A 15,863-nucleotide genomic window follows, 5' to 3' on the forward strand; every position below is an offset into this window, starting at 1 on the left:
ATCCAACCCTTCCAGGTAATTAGGAATCTGTCATGCTTTCCATTATCCTGTGGCAGGAGACTCTCCATTTTGAGTATTGGTTTCAAAAATATAAAGGCACTTTGCTTTTTAGGCCTGTGGCGCAGGGGTTCTTTGCCCATCAGTGGTCGATCAGATGCAATGCTGAGATGGCTATATGCTACTCAGCCTAACTATATTCATTCTCTTATAGGTCAATCTCTTGGTAGCTTGCGCCATACCTGGCAATCCTACTCGGCAATCCAAATAAAAGCTTATGCCCTGTCCTGACTTTTCAGCAGCGGTTCACTTCTCGCTTGGCAATCCATTAGTTTTGTGTCCACTCCTTTCTCACACAGGACTCGCAGCTCAGCAGCCCGCCTTTCTCTCACTTGCTCATCCCACAAGCTGCCTCCTTCTTTCACTGTGTCGCACAAACTATTATAAACAAGCAAGCCTGACAATTGACAAAGATGACACTTTTAGATATGTGCTTGTTGTGTTCTTGTTTTCTACTCAGGATTTTTCATAAAGGTGCCTATTAATCTCTTCCCAACATATAATGCATATTCAAGTCGTAACTTGGCAGGGGAAGTATGGAGCGGGATTACGGGCTCAGCCCGCTCTAAATAATGTGAGTGTCGGCTGCATGTTACACCCGTCCCTTCACAGTAACGAGGGAGATCACGCTCGAGCGCAATCCTGCTCATTTAATGCCATAGTTGCCGAGGTAAATAGCGACCGCGGCATCTAAAGCGTTAGAAAGAGGGGGGCAATCCCTTCTGACAGCCCATCGGGCCACTTACAAGGTAATTATGGGATGATGATGGCCCCCAGGTAAGCCATCTTTGTATTCCTATTAAGCCCTACCTTTGGCAGGGCTCCACAGGTGTCTGTCGGAAACACAATATACAGCAATACATTAGTATTGCAGTATATAGTGTAAGCGATCCAGTAGGGGGACTAGTAAAAAAGAATTAAAATAAAGTTGGTGTTTTTTTCTATGTACAAAAATAATTGTAAAAGTACAAACAACCCCTTCCTTTTCCCATTTTCCCTCTAAAGCATTGTAAAAAATAACATAATTGGTATTGCTGCATTCGTAAAAGTCTGAATTATTACAATATAACATTGTTTAACAAGCACGGTGAACATAGTATAAAAAAAAAAGTTAAACGCCAGAATTTCTGGCTTTTGGTTACCCCATCTCTCACAACAATTGGAATAAAAAGTGGTCAAAAACCTACATGTACCCCTAAATGGTATCATTAAAAACTACAGCTTGTCCCGCAAAAAATAAGCATTCATACCGCTCAATCGACAGAGAAATAAAAAACGTTATGGCTCTCGGATTTTGGCGAGTAAAATGTAAAAGGAAACTATATAATTTTGGTATTGCCGTAATTGTATTGACCCGCAGAATAAAGTTAATATGGCGTTTAGATTAATGAAAATCCATAAAATCGCTGCGGCACGATGGGTTTAAATTCTTATTTACCTGTAAAAAGTGGGATCCGTAGAAAAATAACCCTGCCGTCTGATTTACTAGGGAAGCACACTTTAGTGCTAACTTTGTTTCATATAGGTACAGTTGTATTAGTGTGACAGAGCTGTACATAAAACATCATAAAACCCTCTATAGTTCCAGCTCACTGAAATAGGTCAACCCACAAACCGTGGCAGCGTGGTCTATGAATGCAGATTGCCAATTTGACAGTAGTCTACAACCTGCAGAATATGACAAGGGGTATCAGCAAATGTAATGTTAGGACCTGTTCACATCTGCGTTAGTCTTTCTGCTGTTCTGCTCTGTCAAAGCCGAATACAACAAAAATACCAGAAGTGCCGGTTCCGTTGAACGACGGACACAACTAGCGCCCGACAGAACTTGTTGACTTTGATGGGTTTTGTCCGGGTGTCCATGGTTTTACCGGAAACAATAGCCCAGCATGCTACACTAAATTGTTTCTGGTATTTTTGGCTGAAAAGGCGACAATGCCCTGAGTCCTCCACTACAGTACAGTTAGTCCACAAGGAACAATAATACTGCTATGTAAATTATGCATAAAACTTATTTTGTTTCTATTCACAATCGGATTATCTACATACAGTAGTTACATTTAGACAGCAAGGAAACCTACGGGTCAGTTCTTAGCACATTGTGTTATCAGTGTATACCCGCTTTGTTGTATTGGCATATCATACCCCTGTCTCACACTGATAACTGCTTCGTTCAACTGCTCACAACTTTTTGTGTTTGCCTGGGGAGAGCATTTAATTTTAGTCCCTTCCAGTGCTAATTTGTCACAGATACCGTCACTGGTAGTGGAGATAAACTAGCGAGAGGTGGCACTAAATATTATTCACCAGTGTAAGGCCTCATGCACACGACCGTATTTTTTCCCACCCGTAAATACTGGCGTAAATACGGGTCCAGTGTCACACGTATTCGACCCGTTTTGCACCAGTATTTACGAACCCGTGCCCGTAAATATGGGTCCGGTGTCACCCGTATGTCACACGTTTTTGGCGGCAAAATAGCACTGCACTAATCGGCAGCCCCTTCTCTCTATCAGTGCAGGATAGAGAGAAGGGACAGCCCTTTCTGTAATAAAAGTTAAACAAATTCATACTTACCCGGCCGTTGTCTTGGTGACGCGTCCCTCTCTTCACATCCAGCCCGACATCCCTGGATGACGCGGCAGTCCATGTGACCGCTGCAGCCTGTGATTGACCTGTGATTGGCTGCAGCGGTCACATGGCCTGAAACGTCATCCAGGACGTCGGGCCGGATGTCGAGAGGGACGCGTCACCAAGGCAACGGGCGGGAGACCGGACTGGAGGAAGCAGGAAGTTGTCGGTAAGTATGAACGTCTTTTATTTTTATTTTTTACAGGTTTATACTGATCGGTAGTCACTGTCCAGGGTGCTGAAAGAGTTACTGCCGATCAGTTAACTCTTTCAGCTCCCTGGACAGTGACTATTTACTGACGTCGCTTAGCAACGCTGCCGTAATGACGGGTGCACACATGTAGCCACCCGTCATTACGAGAGCTCCATAGACTTCTATGGACTGTCCGTGCCGTTCTTACGGCCTGAAATAGGACATGTTCTATCTTTTTCAACGGCACGGGCACCTTCCCGTGAGAAAACGGGAAGGCACCCGTCGCCAATAGAAGTCTATGAGCCCGTTATTAGGGGTCGTAATTACGACCCGTAATAACGGGAGTTTTTACGGTCGTGTGCATGAGGCCTAAAAATACTCTCTTTAGCATCATTAAAGAAACTGTAGTTTTAATTTTTTCCCATAAATCAATAGTACAAGCTGAGTTTGCGCTACATTTTTTCCAGCAGAGTCAAATTAATCCTCTTAGCATTTTTGAGGAGTATTTTTAGCCAAGGAAGAGTACGAATTTTGCGGAAATACTAATACATAGGGATACAAGGTTTTAAAAACTCGCTATTTATGCAGGGAAACATTACTATAACTTATACCAGTGCTTTCATATATAAGGGGTGAGTTTAGGTCATTCTAAACGTATGTTACATCACACACGAAAAATACGTGCGTGCTACCTTTCATGAAGCACGAAACCGGACAGACGAAGTCAAAGGAAAAATTGTTTTAATAGTGGAACTGGAACATGTCAAATAAGGTGTGTGCCCGGTCTGTCGCCGCAAGACATCTATTTTATTTGGGCTGCGCGAATCTGTGGTTTGGGGTGGAGGGTGCGGTATAGCACTGCTTAATATTGAAAGTAGAATACAGCATCTCCTCAAACACAAAAATGTGGAGTCCAAATAAAATGGATGTCAGGTAGGATTTGCACATATCTTATTTCAGTCAAGCTGGGTTCAGACAGGCGGTGAAAATGTTTTTGTTTTTTGCCCGGAATCTTAAATCGTTGTAAGAATTGAGTCAAAATGGTGCAGTTTTGCCCCGGTTTGTGGCATAAAAACACGTTTTCACTACGACCTGTGAACCCAAATAGGAACACATGAGAAAATTGGTAAGGTGGAGAAAGAGAAACCCCCTGTAGGGAGGTGATGGGGACAGCAGCGGACGTGGAGGAGGGGCAAATGACCTTGGAGGATCACACTGCTGGACAATGAATACAAGCGTATAAATACGGGCTGGGTGAGGGTGATAAATGAGGAGGAGGCAATGGAGGAAGGGGATTGATGGCGCAGGGAAAGGACGAAATCCGTCCTGCACTTCTGATATTCCTACCTCCATCTCCTGTAAGGATTCTAACCCGGGCGCTGCCACAGCAGAGACTACTCTCCCTTATCCTCTGTCTTTCGCAGCTCTTCTAAGGACTGCACTGGGTTTAAATATAAAAAGACCCAAGTGGATGCCACATATGGAGTTAAAGGCGTTTTCCAGTCACTAAAAATTGATGGCCTATCCTGGGACCCCCACCAATCATCTGTTTTAAACGGGGTGCAGTGTTCGTACGAGCGCTGCGGCCCCTTCATTTCTTCTTGCTCACTGTAAATTGACACGGATGTAGCTGCGATTTACTGGTATTGCAGCCTTCTTCTCACATTCGCTTCAATGGTCTGCAATACTGTGAATCACCTCTACAACAGTGTCAACCATTCACAGTGAGCAAGAAGAAATTAAGGGGAAGGATCCCTCGTACGAGCGCTGCACCCCCTTCAAAACAGCTGATTGGTCGGGGTCCAATTCCCGGGACCCCCGCAGATCCGCTTTTAGGGACTGTAAAAACCCCTTTTAAAGGGGTTTTCCCACAACCACATGTTTCCCTTATCCACAGGATAGGGAATACATGTGTGATCGCTGGGGGTCTGACCGCTAAGACCCCAGTGTTGAGAATGGGTGACTGAAATTCCCCGAAGTGGTCCATGAGAATGAAGCGCTGGGGCACTTGCTCGACCATTGCTCCATTCATTTTTATGGAGCTGCCAGAGACAGCGGTCCCCTAATTCCCATAGAAATTAATGGAGCGCTGGCCACTTCGGGGGACTGTCAGGCCCCAGTTCTCATTGCTGGGGTCCCCAGTAGTCGGACCCCCAGCGATCACACATGTATCCCATATCCTGTGGATAGGGGATACATGCGTTTGTGGGAAAACTTCTTTAACTTGTAATATATGACGCTTCAGAAGTTCATTGATGTCTTGTTTATATTGCGGCGCAGGGAGAATACAGAAGACTCCTGGAGATGAGAATAAGAAGATTTTTTTGAATTTTTCATATTACTAACTTTTCTTTTTGTACTTGCAGGTTCCGCTGAACCGTTTGGACTACGTCATAGATTCGCTGGACTGCGATGACTTACGTTGTTTTTTTTTTTTTTTAAATAAAATGGTCAAAGATAGTTGTGTGGGGGGGATTTATTTCAATAAAGAAATATTTTCTTATGTCTCTGTCTTTGTTTGTTTTTTAAGACTTTATTAGCGCCTTAGTAATGGAAGTTTTCTGATTGACAACATCCATTACTACTGCTGGGCTTCGTGTTAGCCAGTGCAGAGGCTAATACTAACCCCTCCCCCCATTATTACCCCGTTACCCACCACCACCAGGGGTGGCGGGGAGAGCCTGATACAATCCAGTACCCAACCCATCTGTAGCAATGGTCGGCACTGGGGCGGCTGCAGGCTGGGAAGGGCCAAAAAACGTGGCCCTTCCCACCCTGGTAATGCTAGGCTGCTGCTGCAGTGTTGTATCTGTCTGGTTATAAAAATAGGGCTGGGGCATGTCGCTTTTTATTTAAAAAAATAAATAAAATAATTGAAGAAAATGACGTGGGCCCCCCCCCCCCCTTTTTTTCTAACCAGGCAGATAAAATAAAGTAGCAGCAGGTTGGCATTACCAGGGTGGGAAGGGCCACGGTATTTTTGCCCTTCCCAGCCTCATAATACCAGCCTGCAGCTGCTCCAGTACCCAACCATTGCTACAGATGGTTGGATACTGGATCGTACCTGGCTCTTCCCGATACCCCTGGTGGCGGTGGGCACCGGGGTAATAATGGAGGGTTAGTGCTAGCCTTTTTACTAGCTAACATTAAAGTGTAGCTAAACGTTTGACAAACTTCTGACATGTCAGTGCTCGGACCCCCACCAATCCAAACTTCTGAGACCCCCACCAATCGCTAGAACGAAGCAGCTGAAGCGCTTCGTGTCTGTTCGGCTTTTTCCGGAAAGCCGATGTATCTGAGTACGGGCTCATAGACTTTCTATCGAGTCCGTACTCCAATACATTTATTTCCGGAAAAAAACGAACAGACATGAAGCGTCTGAGCGCTCACACAAGCGCCTCAGCTGCTTCGTTCTAGAGATTGGTGGGGGTCTGAGTGCTCGGAATGTCAGAAGTTTGTCAAACGTTTAGCTACGCTTTAAGCCTTGCTTTAGTAATGGACGTCGTCAAACCGACAACTGCCATTATCCAGGCGCTAATAAAGTATTGAGAAAAACAGACACGTAAGAAAATATTTTTATTGAAATAAAAATTTGACACAAATTCCTTTGACCATTTTATTTAAAAAAAAAATATACATCAATGCAGTAGTCCAACGAATCTACGACGTAGTCCAAATAGTTCAGCAGAACCTGCAAAACAAAAAAAAGTTTGTAGTATGAAAAATAAAAATACTTATACTCACCTACAGCAGACTTCTGTCCTCTCCCCTGCATGTAACTCTGCTACCTGTCAACTGAAAAGTCATCCACAACAGAGAAAAATGTTTCCCCATCATGTCTGATTCCCAGGTGTTTCTTTGTGGTATTCCGCCACGCAAAAGCGGTTTTCCCTCTGGCGGATAATTTTTCCACTGACCGGTAGCAGAGTTACATAATGGGGAATTATTTTTGCCTCTCATGTCTAATTACTAGTTGACGCATTCATTGTCCTTCTCCATGGGGAAACATTTTTACCTCTGGCTGATTTTTACATTGACAGGTAGCAGATTTACACGACAGGAAAAAAAAATCCCCATCATGTAACTCTGCTACCTGTCAACTGAAAAGTCATCCACCATTGGGTCTCCCTCTTGACTTTCATCATTCTCAACCTTTTGGTGGGACATGTAGCTGCTGCTGCTGCCTCCATGATGTCCTACCGTTGTACAGTCACTCAGAAAATGGCGCTGCACAGTGCTAGACCATTTAAAGACACCTTCTCCTGGCTTGTAGACTCTTTGTAAGTCTAGAGAGCCACAGTGAGAATATGCTTGGGTCCCGGCAGTCCTCGGACTCCGAGAGATCAACTATTGACGGCCTATCCTGAGGATAGGCCATCAATTTGTAAGGACTGGAAAACTCCTTTAACTAATAAGTGACCGCATGCTAAAATCTACATATCTGTCACTTCTTTATGCTGCCCTGAGACAGGGCAACAATTCTACTTCACCTGTAGTTAAGGTATAGTCACCAGTTTATTCTGGTAAAAAAAAACACTGTTCTAAAAATAAATAAACCTTTTACATTATATTTTTAGGAACTTGCATGGTGTTTAGTGCAAGCTGCTCAGATCACTGTAGATTATTAACCAGCATGCTGATGGTTTCCCCCTGGCAGCCTCCAAGTCAAACGGCACCACAAGCGGGTACTACAAATAGCTATGCGTTAAAAAGGCCATTGTCCTATTGACCACGTGTTTGGGCAGTGAATGAGAAGAGTAATAAGTGAGAGACTGAGAAATGGAGTGGGATTCTGAGATACAAAGGCTGCTGCTGTCTGGAGACATAGATGCTGGAGTGTGGAAAGGTCCTTTTGTCCTTCTGCATTTTTACTGCTTGTTTTTCATTTGCTTTACACCTGCTGCCTATGTTCTGGCTCCGTTTCAGCCTCTTAGGTTGTTTTTTTCCTCCTGGGCATCACAAAACAGAAAAGTAGAGGCAGGAGCGCTATTCTTTGAAGAGTTTATATTCTCTTTTGTCTTAACGTGCCCTTGTTTTTTTTCCCTCAGGTCTTACACACGTTCCCAAGGCAGACGGCATGGTGTATTTGGGGGAGAGACCATCCATGCCACTTGTTAGATGCAGCAAAGGTATTATTAGCTTCGTTCCTTGTTGGCAGCTGGGAGACGAGATGGGTAACACCCTGAGACTATTCTCCAATTTATCCTGCACCATTTTGCATAATGCCTTTTTATTATGAGAAATGGATGAATAATTCTTCTCTGTCAGTAGCAGAAAAAAAAAAAAAGGATGATAATTTCAAGATATTATGATAAGGTATATGCATTTTAAAATATGGCATCGCGTTCCACGTATATAGAATTCTTTTTAAGATCGTTTTCACTATGTACACTCCGTTCCGTTGTGGTTATATCCGCTTTTGTTTGGGGTTGCTTTATACACATTTAGATGTCCAGTACATGGCAGCCTGTCTTTTGTGAATGGATAGAGCAGAGATGCTGTCACAGTGTGCTTACGGATTTGCAATAGCCTTTCTGCTCACCCTGTTTACAGAATACAGGCTTCCATAAATGCTGCCGGTGTCTTGCAGAGTCCCCTGCGGTGCCAGTGGCGTAGCATGGAACTTCTGGGCTCCAATGCGAAATCTGTAAGAAGGCTGCCCGCGGATTATGTGCCATTTATAATACTGGTGTCATTTTATGTGGCAGGGGGTTCTGTGGGCTCCCTCTTGTGCCAGTCTCCAGGTGTGACAGCGAACTATCACCCCCTGTAGCTAAACCACTGAGCTGGGCAGCCGCAGGGAATATTATGTGGCAATTATATGGAGTAATTCTGGTAATAGATGTATATTGAGGTATTGCGAATTCCCTAATATAAGGCCCTGTTCACACAGTTTTTTTGACGCGTAAACCGTGCCGCAAAACTCGTCAAAAGCCGCCCAAAAATGCCTCCCATTGATTTCAATGGGAGTTGGACGAGTTTTTTTACCGCGAGTAAAAAAAACACGTCGCGGTAAAAAGAAGCGTCATGACCCATCTTGAGGCGGTTTCCGCCTCCAGAACCCCATTTCAATCAGTCAGAAAGAGGGGAAAAACGCCTCGACGAGTGTTTTGACGAGTTTTTGTCAAACCACTGTGCAAAAAACCGTCTGGAGCAGTTTTTGCAGGAGGAATTTTCTTCCTGCAAAAAAACTCTGTGTGAACACAGCCTAAGGTGGCTCCTAGGTGAAACGTTAGTCAGGTGCCTCTTTATTTTAGATTTAGGACTTGCATTAGTATATATTGAATTACCTCCTTTACAAGTGGGTGACATTTCAACAATAAGGCTGGGTTGCAGGAAGAAAATCCTCTGCCTGCACGCGTTTTTCGCCCGCGGTCATTGAGCGCCGCGGGCATAAAACGCCGCAAAATATTATTTTTCTGCCTCCCATTGATGTCACAGGCGTAAACGTCCAAAGATAGGGCATGTCCCGTCTTCCCGCGAGCCGGTTTTTCCGCTCGCAGGAAAAAAACGCCTCCGCCTCTCATTGAATTCAATGGGAGGCATTTTCGGCCATTTTGTGGCGCGGTTTCCCCGTGAATAAACTCTGTGTGAACCCAGCCTAATCCTTCATGAATTTGTTCTCCTGGCTGCTGAGCTGCAGTTTTATTTGTTTTTTGGGGTTTTTTTTGCAGCAAAATACAGGTGCCATTTATAGTGGATAGTACAGTATACAATTGCAAGAAAAAGTAAGGGAACCTTTTGGAATAAGCTGGATTTCTGCATTGATTACTAAATTGGTCAGATTGTTACCCAAGTCACAATTATAGACACAATTATAACACAATCTACATGAATAACACACAAACAGTTGTACTGTCATATCTTTTATTGAGCACATTGTGTAACATCCACAGTGCAGGGAGAAAAAGTAAGTGAATGGTTGTAGATCGTCATTTAGCAGCGATCACCTCCACTAAATGTTTCCTGTAGCTGCAAATAAGATTTGCACAACAATGAGGAGGAATTTTGGACCGTTCCTTTCTGCATATGTTTCAGTCCATCAATATTTCTGCGTTGCTTTGGGTGCAGAGCCCTCTTTACTTCACGCCACAACATCTCTATAGTGTTCATGTCATGGCCATTCAGAAACACACATTGTCGAATGTGTTGTTAGCAAAAAATTTTTTTTTTTTAATTAGTTAAACAATTAGTGTGTAGGTGATTAAACATTGTTCTAATTTTTTTTATTTTTTTCACGAGTCAGGAAATATTATAAATTAGATTCTAATTTATAATATTTCCCAGTGCTGGTCACTAGATGGAGCAATTCCCAAAATTGCAGCATTGCATGTGGTAAAGCAACTACATTGCTTTATGCTGCAAAATTGGGAAAAACTCACTCGCTCTAGTGAGCTCTCAGAATCCCCCCCTCCTTTATCCTGGCTAGTGCTGGGAGAAACGAGGGGATTGAACGGTCAAACCTCCTACACTGTGTGTCGCCATTTTTTGAGCTAACACACAGTGTAGAAGGTTTACATACACTAGTAAACACACAGTATAACACTTACATACACAGAAATCACTTACCTGCTCCAGTCGCCGCCGCTCCCTCCGGTCCGTCCGCTCCGTCTGCTGCCGCTGCTCCATGTGCACAAGTCCGGAAGCGACTTCCGGTCCACAGGAAAATGGCGCCGGACGGCGTGCAGTTCAACTTGGACTGTGTGGGAGCGGCGCATGCGCCGTTCCCACACAGACGGCGTACACCATAGTGGATGGAACGGGCCCCGTTCGCATTCACTATGGGACTGGGGCTGCCGTACTCCATGTCTGTATGTGTCGTTAATCGACACATACAGAAATGGAGTAAAAAATGGCAGCCCCCATAGGGAAGAAAAAGTGTAAAAATAAAAAAAAGTAAAACACAAACACACAAATAAATATAAAAGTTTTTAATAAAAGACTAAAATCAAACTGATGTTAAAAAATAATTTTTCGGGACACTATTCCTTTAACCAGTCTATAGGTGATTTACTTGTGTGCTTGGTTTCATTATCTTGTTGCATCACCCAATGTCTCTTCAGCTGGAGGTAGCTGAGGAAGCAAAGCAGCCCCAAAACATGATGCTCCCTCCACGATAAGGCTGAGTTCACATGTCGCAGATTTGGCATTGCCTTTGGATGAGGTGTTGGTGTGCAGTGTTCTTTTTCTTCCAAACATAGCGTTGTGCAATTGTGCTAAAAAGTTCTACTTTTGTCTCATCTGTTCATAGAACATTTTCCCAGAAGCATTGTGGAACATCCTGATGGTCTCGGGGTAACTTGAGGCAGGCCGCTATATTTCTTTTTTTTTTGGACAGAACCGGCTTCCTTCGTGGTGTCCTTCCATGAACATTATTCTTATCCAGTGTTTTCTTAATAGCGGACACATGAACAGAAGTTTTTGACGTTTGTACAGTCTTCAGTAGGTCTTTTGCTTTCACCTTTGGGTTCTTTCTCACCTCTTTCCGGATTGTCCGTTGTGCTCTTGGAGTGATCACTCCGAGTAGCAACAGTCCTTAATTATCTCCATTTGTAAATAATATTTTTTAACTCTTGATTGATGGACACCCAGCTCTTTAGCAATGCTCTTGTAGCCTTCTCCAGCTTCATGCGTTTCTTTAACCTGAGGTCTTCTGAAAGTTGTATGCCTCAAGGCATGGTTCACAGTAACCAATCTTTCTTAAGAAGAACAGATTTGTCAGTAACCAGGCTTTGTGTGTCTTTATTTAATTGACAAAGCACTTGTGAAACCCACACTTCCAATCTCATCACCTTATTACAACCACCTTTTGCCAAAAGACAGGTTCACTTACTTTTTTTCCCCTGCACTTTGGATGTTTACACAATGTGCTCAATGGAAGACATGAAAAGTACAACTGTTTGTGCGTTGTTATTATTATATTTATATTGTGTTTGTCTATAATTATTACTCCGATGACGATTTATTAGTAATCAATGCAGAAATCCAAGTAATTCCAAAAAGGTTCACTTCCTTTTTCTTGCAACTGTGTGTTTATTAGCAGAATGTTGTATAGCCTGGTAAGAAAAGCCTGGATTTCCATAGTGTTCTACGGATTACAATGTACATTGATTGACTCAAGTTTTTGAAGGTTACTTGAAATGTATCTTTCTATGGGCAGAGAAACTGATATACAGTATAATTGTGTCAGGTTTATGATTTATGTATTTAACTGTGTGTGTTTTCAATACTATCTCTTTGATAAAGGTTTTCTCCGGGTCTCCTTCAACTCCCATAAGAACATGCTGGCATGGAAACGCAGGTGGTAACCTTCATTCAGATCCAAAGAAAGGGGTAAGAAAAACTCAGTAGTTCAGCTTAGGTCAACGTCCGGACATGTGTTTTTATTATTTATGTATTGTACATATCAGTACTTTAATAAAATAATATTACTCGATGACTACGTTTTTCTTGTGCAGTTGCTGTAGACCACAGTGCCGTTTTGTTTATAGTGGCGTAATGCCCTTCTGCGGCCATTATGGATGCAGTGTTGCTGGGCAACACAGACACCAGAGAAGGGAGAGAATTTCAGGAGTACAGTATAAGTATTTAACAAATTTTTTAGAGTTTTTTGTTTTTTTTTGTTGAGGTCAAGGAAATGTCTGAATCATGGACTGCCCCATTAAAGAAGTTGGCTCATCAGTACAACGTCTGTCCATATAGCCTATTAGCTATCGAACTGTCCATATAATATGTACATGGCTGCCATGTAATACTAAATGTCCCATACAGCCGGTCACTTAACCCCTTTCAAAATCAGCTGTTTGACACCGCCTCGAGAGCCGGTCTTCGTTTAGAGGGGTTGTCTATGAGGAGACAACCCTTTTTAACTTATGATGCATGTAAAATTGTGCCAGTTTCATGTTGGTATTCAGGCGGCATCATCTCATATTTCTGCCACTTAGTGGGTCATTGTTTGTACTCTCCATTGTTTCTTTGGGGGTGACCTAGGGGGGAATTTTTCAACCTTTACTATGCCAGAAAACTGGCATAGAAAGTCACGAAAGGGCCCTTTTTACACCACTTTCGCCGCATTTGTGGAAAGGGGGCATGGCTTCGGAAATGGGAACGGAGGCCACAGCAGCCCACCAAATATATTAAAATTTTGCCAGAAAACGGACATAAATTATAGTGGAAATCTACGCCAGCTCCTAGCTTTCACTCTATGGGGTTTTGCAAGGTAGAGGTCCCTGCTGGGCATTGTACCCCCCCCCCTCCCATTGGACAGTTATTAAAAAATAATAATAATTATGCTCACCTCTTTTCTGAGGTGAGTAGAGTATTTTTTTTATTCTATGGCCGATGGGGAGGGGGATAAATGGTGCAAGTCCACGGTCGAAAGATGCAACACTTTTATCAAGAGGTGTTTGTTCGCTTCTTAATAAATGTGTCGCATCTTACTCCAACTTTTATTTCTATGAAAAGAAAACTTACAAAGCCAGAGAGAACAATTATTCCAATGTTGCAATTAGTACTTGGAGATACCCACAATAGAATATATATACCGATGGGAAGATATCAACAATTAGAAATACAAAAATCTTTATTGTAAACTGGTGCGGATATACCGACCCAAAAATAAAGACGGGTACACAAAACACAAGTAAGATATACCCCAAAGAGGTGGTCAGGAAATGGCAAAATGATCAATGTAAAGTCACTTGGTACAGACTAATATGAGTATCAAAAAAATAATCTAGTTGTAAGCAAGACCGGATACCCTGAAAACCCTAAAGATTATATTGTACAAGAAATGTAAGAACAATATAATAAATATAAGGAGTCATTGTCCGTGCCAATAAGACATGGTAAAACCATTACTGACCCATGATAAATGTGTAGATGGGAAATGTAGGGTAGGGGATGTCCGCCCATATTGTCTTTCTATTAAGACTGGCGTATGAAACTCCAGTGTTAATAAATTCCCCCATAGTGTAGAAATGTAATACAGAAAATTAAAAAAAACCTCTTTTGACCAGGATGCAATGCAGAACATTATATGGTCTTAGAATGTTTAACCCGCTTTAATTTGTGCAGAGCAAATATATATGTTTTTATTGTGTATGCGGATGTCTCTCGTCTGCTTTCAGGGGAAACAAAGGTTTGGGCATGTTTTGATTTCAACATACCTGATCCTTTGTTCTGTCGCTGTAATAGTACAAACACGCGCTCCTGGCCAATGCAAGCATGCATGTTTAGGGGGATGTCGGGCCGAGATAGCTGTCACACAAGCGTTTGGCCTTCAGCTTCTATCTTATGTGTATGGCTTGTTAAAGCCGCACCTGCCACTAGGGTTCCTTCATTTGACTATTAATGTTGCTGAAATTAAACCACAGCTCCTACAGTTGTAAGAAGGGTAGAAACATTTATTAGTGCTGGGCCTATTCAATTCTAGTGCCCTAAACAAAAGGGTTCGTGAATTGATTGTCCCATCAGGAGCTTTTCTTACCGAACACATACTGAGCGTGTTTCTGAATACAAGCTTTCCCCTCTGAAGAATAATAAACACTAGATGGGCAAAAGTATGTGAACATGGGCGTTGATATGAAGTTGGGGCCCCTTTTGAGGATATAACCCCTCCACTCTTCTGGAAACGCTTTCCACAAGGTTTGTGTAAAGGATCTGCCAGGCACAACTTCTGTGTATACTCCCATAGGTAATCAGTCTGCACCTGAGTCTGTGTCTCTGAGACTGACTCCATCTTCCACCACTCAGGATGGCAGGCTTAGGAGTGGGAGAGCCTATCGCAGCCTGGCCAGACGGAGCTAGCTCCCGCCCTCTGTCTATTTATACCTGCCTTTCCTGTTCCTCCTTTGCTTGTGATTCTTCTCGTGTGGTTTCCTGGCCCAGCTACAGCTTCTGACTATTTGATCCTGCTCCATACTGACCCTGGCTTACTGACTACTCTCCTGCTCTGCGTTTGGTACCTCGTGCACTCCTGGTTTTGACTCTTGTCTGTTTGTCTCGTGCACTTAATGAGCGTAGGGACCGCCGCCAAGTTGTACCCCGTCGCCTAGGGCGGGTCGTTGCAAGTAGGCAGGGACAGAGTGGCGGGTAGATTAGGGCTCACTTGTCCGTTTCCCTACCCCCGTCATTACATAATCACAAGCCCATATACCTAGTCTATCCTGCTCCCTGACACTACTATGGACCCCCTTGAGACCCTGACCCAGCAAATGCAGGGTCTCTCCCTACAGGTCCAGGCCCTGGCTCAGAGGGTCAACCAGCCTGATGCTACCATGGTAGTGCCCCTCCCCTCACCTCTTGAACCCCACCTCAAGTTGCCTGACCGGTTCTCAGGGGACCGGAGGACTTTTCTCTCCTTTCGGGAGAGTTGTAGGCTCTACTTCCGCTTAAAGCCTCATTCCTCAGGTTCTGAGAGCCAGCGGGTGGGTATAATTATGTCCCAGCTCCAGGAAGGGCCCCAAGAGTGGGCCTTCTCCTTGGCTCCTGACGCCCCTGAACTTTCCTCCGTTGATCGTTTCTTTTCTGCTCTCGGACTAATTTATGACGAGACTGACAGGACTGCCTTTGCCGAGAGTCAGCTGGTGACCTTACGTCAGGGTAAGAGACCTGTTGAGGAGTATTGTTCTGACTTTAGGAAGTGGTGCGTAGCTTCTCGGTGGAATGACCCTGCCTTAAGGTGCCAGTTTAGGTTGGGTCTGTCGAACGCCCTGAAAGACCTGCTAGTTAGCTATCCCTCTTCTGACTCCCTAGACCAGGTTATGGCTTTAGCGGTACGACTTGACCGACGTCTCAGGGAACGACAGCTTGAACGTTTTTGTGTTTTCCCCTCTGACTCCCCCATGATGCCTCCCGAGGTCCCGTTGCTTCGCTCTTCCACGGAAGACTCGGAGGTACCTATGCAACTCGGGGCCTCTGTGTCCCCCCGACAACGTAGAGAGTTCCGCAGGAAGAATGGTCTCTGCTTCTATTGTGGGGA

General features: G+C 43.8%; 1 protein-coding gene across 1 annotated transcript in view; it reads left to right on the top strand.

Annotated features, from left to right (window-relative positions):
* Nucleotides 1-15,863, top strand: part of ABCB7 (ATP binding cassette subfamily B member 7) — a 140,623-nt gene that overhangs the window by 11,052 nt on the left and 113,708 nt on the right. Inside the window, exons 2-3 of the mRNA XM_075835713.1 lie at nt 7,930-8,010; nt 12,128-12,214. Coding sequence (XP_075691828.1) covers nt 7,930-8,010; nt 12,128-12,214 — 168 coding nt within the window. The remainder of the gene's footprint in view (nt 1-7,929; nt 8,011-12,127; nt 12,215-15,863) is intronic.

This window comes from Rhinoderma darwinii, chromosome 8, assembly GCF_050947455.1.
Source record: "Rhinoderma darwinii isolate aRhiDar2 chromosome 8, aRhiDar2.hap1, whole genome shotgun sequence".
Classification (NCBI taxonomy): Eukaryota; Metazoa; Chordata; class Amphibia; order Anura; family Rhinodermatidae; genus Rhinoderma; species Rhinoderma darwinii.